Source organism: Pogona vitticeps, chromosome 7 (assembly GCF_051106095.1).
Source record: "Pogona vitticeps strain Pit_001003342236 chromosome 7, PviZW2.1, whole genome shotgun sequence".
Classification (NCBI taxonomy): Eukaryota; Metazoa; Chordata; class Lepidosauria; order Squamata; family Agamidae; genus Pogona; species Pogona vitticeps.
In genome coordinates this window covers 5,135,763-5,143,966 of record NC_135789.1, presented here as the reverse complement: position 1 = coordinate 5,143,966, position 8,204 = coordinate 5,135,763, and the positions used below count along the sequence as shown (strand labels likewise).

The following is an 8,204-nucleotide window of genomic DNA, read 5'->3' as shown; positions in this document are numbered from 1 at the left end:
GGACACAAGAAGGAGTGATGGCAGGCAACAGGGATGCTTTAAGGAGGATTGGATAAATTCTTGGGCCACCCCTGGGTGACGAGTTGTGATGGTCATAAATGGACTCCACATAGGTGGCTTGAAACCAGAGCATTGGCGTTCTCCACCCCCAGTCTTAGCCCAATGCTCCATCCACTGCACAACACTACTGCATCTTCAAAAAAGGAAGTTACACCTAAGCTAAGCATCTTTGGGACTGCAGCATGACCCACCCTCCCCTCTGAACCAGGGTTTCTTCAGGACTCTGTGGAGGAATCTGGGATTTGTAGTCCTCAAAAACAGAACCGGGGGATTCCCATGTCTGTACTCCTCAAAACACAGAAGGCTGGGATTGATCATCCTCCAGAGAGAAGAGATTCTGGGCTCTCTGCCCCTCAGAATTAGATGCTGGGAAGGGTCGTTCGGTGGAATGTGGGATGTGTAGTCCTTAAAAAGCAAGGATTATGGGTTTTGTAGTTCTCCAGAGGGGCACTTGGCCAAGCTTGAGGCTTTCAGCCTGTTCTACGAAGAGAGAGAGAGAAAAGGGAGCAGCCACCACCAGCCCGGACGCCACACCTTGCCGGCCCGGCGAGAGTTAACGGGGCTGGCGGAGGCCATCGGAGAGGCGGCGCCGGAGCCTTCGCGCCCCCACCCATCCCGCTCCGCTCTCCTTCCTCCTCTTCCTCCTCTCTCTCCAGGCTGCCCCTTTGAAAATGACCGCGCCGATGGCCCGGGAACGGGCGGCCAAGGGGCGGAGGGCCCCGGCCGGCTCGCCCTCCGGCCCCGCCGGGCATCCCCGGGCGCCCGAGCCCCGCTAGGAGCGTCGGGTCGGCCGGGAAGCCCCCACACACACACACCCCGCCGCCCCCCATCCATGAGCCGCCGGCATGGGCTTCGCTCTGGCCATCGCCCGGCTGGCGCTGCTGCTGCTCCTCTGTCGGGCCCGCGGGCCGGCGGCCGGGGAGGCGGCGGAGCCCCGGGCGCCCCCCAGCCCCGGGGAGGAGCCGTGGTGCCCCTACAAGGTGCTGAGCGAGGGGGAAGCCGAGGGGGAGACGGCGGGCGGGCGGCTCTGCTTCCGCCGCCCGGCGCGGGGCTTCCAGTGCGCGCCGCGGACCTGCGTGGCTCACCGCTCGCCCGGCCCGGGGGGCCTCGGGGCCAACGTCCTGCTCAACGGCAGCGTCCTCCTCCAGTGGGGCTGGCCTCCCCGGCCCGATCCGGACCCGGGGCGGCGCTTGCGCGGCTTCTGGCTCTCCTGCTCGTGGGAAGGCGCCTACACGCGTTTCCAGTGTGACAGCGTGCAGCTGGGCGCCGCCTGCCGGGATTATCTCCTGCCCGACGCGCACGGGAGCGTCCGCTACCGCCTCTGCTTGCAGCCCCTGTTCGGCTCCCTCTCCGCCGCCCAGGCCCGTGGGCCCGATCCACCTCCGTCTTCTCCGCCGCCGCCCTCCTGGCCCCCGGAGTGCGTCGAGTTCACCGTCCAGCCGGCCGGCATGCGGGACATCGTGATCGCCATGACGGCCGTCGGGGGATCCATCTGCGTGATGCTGGTCCTCATCTGTCTCCTCGTGGCTTATCTGACCGAGAACTTTCCCCTTTCCGCCGCCGCCGCCGCCCCCGGCAAGCGGGGCAACTGAGCCCCACGCGATCGCGGAACCGCCAACAACCCGGAGAGCCAGGCGGAGACACCCCCGCCCCCCCGTGGATCGGGCCCACCTTCCCTACGTGAATCGGGCCCAATCTCCCTAGGTGGATCGGGCCCAACTACCTGGGGCTGAGAGCAGGGTGTGCGTGTAGGATCGGGCCCGTCCGACTGTAGCCCCGTGTTGGCTTGAGAGGTGACAGGCAGGCTCGGGACGCAGGCTTTCTCCTGAGTAAACCTGGCCAAGGGGGGGGGGGAAGTGTGCCAGGTGAAGTTCTTGCTTACTTAAGAGTAAACCCTACAGCATCGGATGGGTGTGTGTGTGTCTTACTGCTGGAGGACGACGTGCGTAAGAGCCAGTGAGCAAGAAGGTTGCAAAGATTAAGTGGATAATGGGTTATCTTTTCTTCAAGAAAACACATACACACAGCATCCTATGGATCAATTCAGTGGGTTCCTCTTTGAAATAAGAGCGGACTGGTGTATTTTATAAAAAAATGTTAATTTAAGGTGTCTATGAATTGGAACTGTAGACTGCCAGCGTCGCCCTAGAAGAGGCATTCTGTTAAACAGGAGTGAATGTCTCTCCTCCATTCATGGCACATGGGCACCGTGGTGCTGGGAAGCCCCTTGGGGGGTTCTGGGAATTGTAGTGAGAGAACTGTAGCGTGGCCAGACTTCACACATATGTTTCTTCTAGGATGATGCCTCTTCTAACTCATCTCTCTGGCAAGGGTGGGTGCTGAGCACCATTCTGGAAAAGATCTACCCTTCTCAGTTGCAAGAAATGCCTCTTATGTATGCCCTCTGGAGAGTGAAGTATTATGTTTTTTCCTTATGCCTCATTTTCATAGGCAAATTGTTTTCCTCGGTAAAATGGGGCTGACATTCAATCTCACCCACTACACCTGCATCTGTAATATAGACGAGAGGTACCAGGAGGTGGTGGAACTGAACTCTCAATGCATGGATTAGGCCTGCCAGCTAAACATTGGCTTCCCAACCTTGTGTTCCCAGATGTTCTTGGACAACAACTCCCAGAAGCCTTCACCACCTGCTGGGCTGGCCGGGATTTCTGGGAGTTGCGGTCCAAGAACATCTGGGAACACAAGGTGGGGAACCATGACTGTTTGATGTGGAGCTGGTATGAAATCAGAGGGAACTTTAAGACCCAGGGGAATGGCTGAGCAGGGCACATAGGTGGGTGGAGCTTACTTGCAGTATATAAAGACCGGCTGGAAAGGGGAAGGACCATTTTGGCAGCCACCCTGGAGGGAGGAGCTAGCTTCCAATCTTTCTGCTTTGGATCTCTTTTCCCCTGTTTCAACTGTTTTCTTCACCTCCGGATGTTAGATGTAACTGCCATTTCTCATGTATCTAGATATTCCCTTGTCCAGACATCTGCCTCCTGTTGTGTCTTTCCCCAGTGTGGGGGTCTCCACGGTGTGTTTGGATTACCCCCTCCCATGATTCCCCAACTAGCCAGGGGGATGTTGGGATTTGTTGTCCTCTGTGTCTGGGGAGCGCCAGGTGGCAAACATTAGTTTCGGAGGTACTGTAGTTTCTATGGACAGAAAAGAGCAGATACGGATTAAATGGTTTTCAATGCATTCCTATGGGAAATGCAGATTCAACATAAGAACTTTTCAACTTGAGAACCACCTTCCAATACAGATTAAGTTCTTAAGTAGAGACCCCACTGTACCCACTTCCTAATAATAACCTTTTGGGAGGTTAATTAAAGTCTCTCCTAGTAGTCTCTTCCACTGGTTGGAAAGGAGAAAAAGCCAGACTGGGTGAGGATTTGAACATCTCCACCTGAAATGCAAAAAATAAAAAATAAATTAAAATGCAGTGTTTTGATTGCGGGACGTTTTATTTTTAAAAAGCGTCTTATTCTGGAGCTGATCTCTGTTCTGTCAGGTCTTGTGTCACGTTGGGCAACTTTTTTTGCTGGTCATTAGCAGAGATGATTAAGGGAGCTCGTCTCCAATAGGGCACCCTGCCCTTATTGGGGACTACAAAGCCCATCACTCTTGACTGTAGGCCTGGGTGGATGGGTGCTGTAGTAGAAAAAAAGGGGGGATCTGGAGAGAGTCACCTTGAACAAGGTGGGCAGGAGCAGGAAGGGGGATCTGGCGAGGAGCCGGGAAGAGAAGATGTTTTAAGAGTGACATTGAACAATGGAAGGCAGCAAATTAAAATCCTGTGATCGCTCACGCTTCCCCCGCCCCCCCACTGCCGGCTTCTGCAATACACAGATGGTAGCCACTCCTCAGTATTAAAATAATCATTTTGTGCCTTAGTGCCAAAAGTTTACCCTTGCTTTTCCTGCTTGAGTACTCTTAGTTGTATGGGGGAGATAAATTGATGTATTGATGTATTTGTTTATTTACTCCTTCCTTCCTTGACCCTATGCCCGCAAAAGCCTTAGGCTTGATTACCTACTGATTTCCCTCGAATTGCCTTAACTGCATTGGTGGACGAATGAAACGACAGCTGGACCCTAGTCCAGGATAAATTTGTGAATCCATTTCAGATTTCCTGGTGGTTTCTCTTAAATAGATAATGCAATTAACGGGGCATTTTTCTACAGCAATACTGATGTGGTTTTGGAAAACCTGCACCCCCCTTATTTTTTTTAATGATTTACTTTATTTAAATCTTGCCATTTCCTGTCTTACTGTAGAGAGAGAAAGTTGCTCGAGGTTGCCTGCTAAGTTTTGGACCGAGTCGTATTCATCGTAGTGGTTCGTTATTTTTAAAAATGAAATCAAACCCCCAGCTTTCAGAAATGAACACACGCAAGGCAGCTTATACACAACGATAGGTGTTACTTCAAATTAGTTTCTGGGCACTGTCTCTTGATCCCAATGTGGGAGAACCAAGAGACCAACCCAGGGCGGAGCTATGCAAATTAGGAGCAGCCTCAATTGTCATTGGCTCTCGTTACCATCTGTCAGGAGCAAATAAAAATCAACAAAACTTCATACGACTTGGTATGTGTTTTTTTGGGGGGGGCACGTCCCCATAGAGGCATGGGTTAGATTGGTGCCACAGGATTTACGAAATAAAAGAAAGGGAATCTTTTGACCTGTCGTTCTGTGTCTGAAGAGTTCTTCAGGGCTGTGTTCCAGTGGCGGGCAATGCCGAAGGCCAAAAAAAGGGGATCTAAACTACTGTACTCCAAAACACCAGGATGCTTGTAAATAAGATTTCTCAAGCTTTTTGAAAAGAGAGGAGGGGGAAACTGGGAAACGAAGTGAACAAGGATGTTATGATGAAGTGGGCATGGCCATTAAACAAGACTTTGGAGTGTTTATTTATTTCCTCGGACCCCATCCCAGAATACTGGTGGCTATTGAGCTACAAATGATCTGATCATTTTTGGATGATTTAATAATCCCACAGGGCAACCACCTTCGAACTGATCTTCCACAAATGTTTGAGGTTCCCAGCATGGCACAATGTGACTACTGAGGGGTGGTGTTGGCAAGGCAAAAGAGAACAAACCCGAGTCTGGTATTCCCTGGCAGAGTTGCAGATGATGGATAGACTCTGAAGACCACTCTGGAAGACCCAGGACTGATGCTCCAGGAATTGGGGTGGCCTTCCAAAGAATATTCCCTTTTGTTTCTGGCCAGGCTGCAGATTCCTTGATTCAATCTAGGCTTTTAAAAAAAGCACATTCTTGGGTCATCGTAGCCCCATTTGCTAGCTGGTGCTGCCCCACCAAACAGATGGACCCACAAGGTCTGGCCGGCCGCTGGAGTTGTGGCAAGAGAGAAATAGCATGGCTGTGCAGTTCTCCGTGGGCATTATTTCCAGGCACAGTTGCATGGCAGCTTCGCCTCCGCGGGCTTCATTGGCATCAGTGCCACCCTGGCCGCCCCTCCGTGCATGGCCTCCAGGCCCTGGCAGCCCCTTCTGGCCACTCACCCAGCGACTCTTGTTTCAGAGGGCTGATGGCTTTCTGCCCTAAAGGGATCTGGCCACCTCCTTGATCTATTCCAAGGTCAGTTGTATTGATCTTGGCACTTTGCCCTCCCTCCCTGAGAAGCAGAGAGAGAGAGAGAGAGAGAGAGAAGTAGAGACGAAAGCAAGCAAGCGGGGTGGTGTGGATGGGCAAGGGGGTTGAGTTATTTTCAGCCACTTTACCAAGCCAGAGCAAATTAAGACAGCTGATAAAGAGAAATGTCCCAGCAACATTTTATTAAGAGCTGTAATTACTTTGTGGCCGCAGAAGGGAGCGAGCGCCTGGCTTTTAGGGATATTAATGCCCTTGGGCATAGAAAAGATCAGGCCAGGAGCTGGGGTGGGGGGTGGGGGGGCGTTTGTTCCCTTTTCTAAGACCAGATGGATCCAGAGCTGGGAAATGTTTATTCCTTTGGGACTACCTTACCCATAATCCAAGCAGAGGGCTTGAACCGGCATCTTCTGAGTCTTGCTGCAACCTTCTGACCCTGTTAGAATGCCTGTACTGTATATGTTGGGGAATGGCATGTCCCATCTTCCCTAGCCTGCCTAGGTGATGATGAAGGATGATGGAAGTTGTAGTACCCAACCCACTTGTGTCTCCACTAAACGGTTGCACCTGGTCCCAATCCAGTACCTGTTTTGGTAAAGAAAGGCGCCTCGCCTGGATTCGGCAAGGATCATTGCCAAACAGATGCAGTAGAAGCAAGGATGGATGAAGGTGACTTTGAACGCCAGGCGGCTCCCCAGGAGAACTCAAGAGTTTTTGATTTACATCATTTATTTGCAGGAGGTTAGAATTCAAATGTTGATTTCACATGAGGGAGGAAGCCAAAACTCAGATCCTGCTGGAGAATGAAATTCACTGGATCAAAAAGTCTGCTCCGTTTAAAAACAAAAAAAGGGACCATCCTTCAGCAGGCAAAAGGCCTTCTGTTTAGACCCCTCTGGTTCCTGAATTACACCCAGAATTTGACTGCCATGTGATGCTTATGTAAGGGGGGGGGGAGAAAACTGGGTCAATCTGGTGGCTAATTGCTGTTTCTGAATGAAATACTGATGGGGTTCTCACATGATTAGTGCCTGATCATGCGATTATGGGCCCAAAAAGCAGCGTTTGCAAACTCTGCTGAAACTAGGATTAAGGGCTGCCGAGATTAGCCCAGGTTCAAGGAGGTTGTCTCAGAGGGGGGGGGGGAGGAAGACACCAGCATCATGGGCTCTGGTTGCAGGAAAGGGGTTCCAGCCTCTTGGGTTCAAAGAGCGTCTGAGCCCCAAACCTTGTTCCCCCCCCGGCTGAGATAATTTTTTCCATCACTGAGTCTTTTCCAAGTCGCTGCTGGGTGCTGGCCTTATGACAAGGAATACATCATCATCATCATCATCATCATCATCATCATCATCATCATCATCATCATCATCATCATCATCATCATCATCATCATCATCATCATCATCATGTGCTTTCAAGTCACCTCTGACCTATGGCAACCCATTCCATGGTTTTCCAAGGTAGAGAACACGCAGAATTCTCTTCCCTTCTTCTAGAGGGAGGGATCCTTGGGACTGTGTAGGTTGCCCAAGGCTACCCAGGCTGGCTCTGCAGCCAGGGACTAAACCACTCAGCCAGCTAGCCAGCTCAAGACAAGGAAAGATGTGTGTGTGTGGGGGAAAGCCTGGCATGGCTTAGGAAGCTGTTCCTCCATGGGCCGTCCCCCTTCTCTAGTTGGGTTGCTCTGTTCATACATCTGTTCCTCCTCCTCTTTTGCACGGCAGAGGTGTTCCGCCTGGAATGCAGATTTTAAAGTTCAGGCTGAGAGGGGTTGGGGATGCGCTATTTGTTTTGGCTGAGTCATTGCCTTTCCTGTGGCTGCTGGAGAGAAGCCAAGGCAGAACAGGTGGAGGAGACAGAACAAGGGGACATGGCCCTCTTGAGAAAAACCCTTTGCCTTCATTAGGATCTCTCATGAACAAGACTTCGCCTGTGCACAGGAACTCAACACAAATGATGTTCCACCATCTGCCAGCCAGCAGCAGCTGCCTCAGGGATTCTGGAGTTTGTAGTCCACTCTATTTCCCTCCCAGTTTTTCATGACCGCCTGCCATCTGTTTCAGGGGCCATCTTGGCCATAGATAGAGTCAGGATATCCTAGCATAGAGGAACCGAGGCGTCTTGAGCTCAGGGAAGGCAAGGCGGGGGTAGAAAAGGCTGGGTTATACCCAAGTCAAGGAGATGTGAAGGTGCTCCTGAGCTTGTGCAGAGTGCATTTCCTTTGACTGTGAGAAACAGTCAAGCCGCCTTGCCCAACAGGGTGTTCTGCAGATCCAGGGAGATGCATAACCTTAGCCGTTGAGGGGGGTTGATGGGATGTGGAGTCCAACGTGTTGGAATCGTGCCGCATTGGGACAGGGGGGAGCTATGGAGAGACCTCTTGGCTAAGGGATCATGAGGAGAAGGCTTCCTAGCACCTGCAAGACCACTGGGGTGGAGTGTAGCCCCTTTAAGCCTCCCATAGTCTCTCAGAGAGGGGCAATCCTAGGTGATATTAAGGGTACTCAAGTGTCTATGAGT

At 52.1% G+C, this 8,204-nt stretch overlaps 1 protein-coding gene across 1 annotated transcript; it reads left to right on the top strand.

The window, feature by feature from the left end:
• Window positions 1-579: 579 nt before the first annotated feature.
• On the top strand, window positions 580-4,647 carry FNDC10 (fibronectin type III domain containing 10). Its single transcript, XM_020782000.3, has one exon. The coding sequence runs from the start codon at window positions 906-908 to the stop codon at window positions 1,650-1,652; it is 747 nt and encodes a 248-aa protein (XP_020637659.3). The 5' UTR covers window positions 580-905; the 3' UTR covers window positions 1,653-4,647.
• Window positions 4,648-8,204: the final 3,557 nt, after the last annotated feature.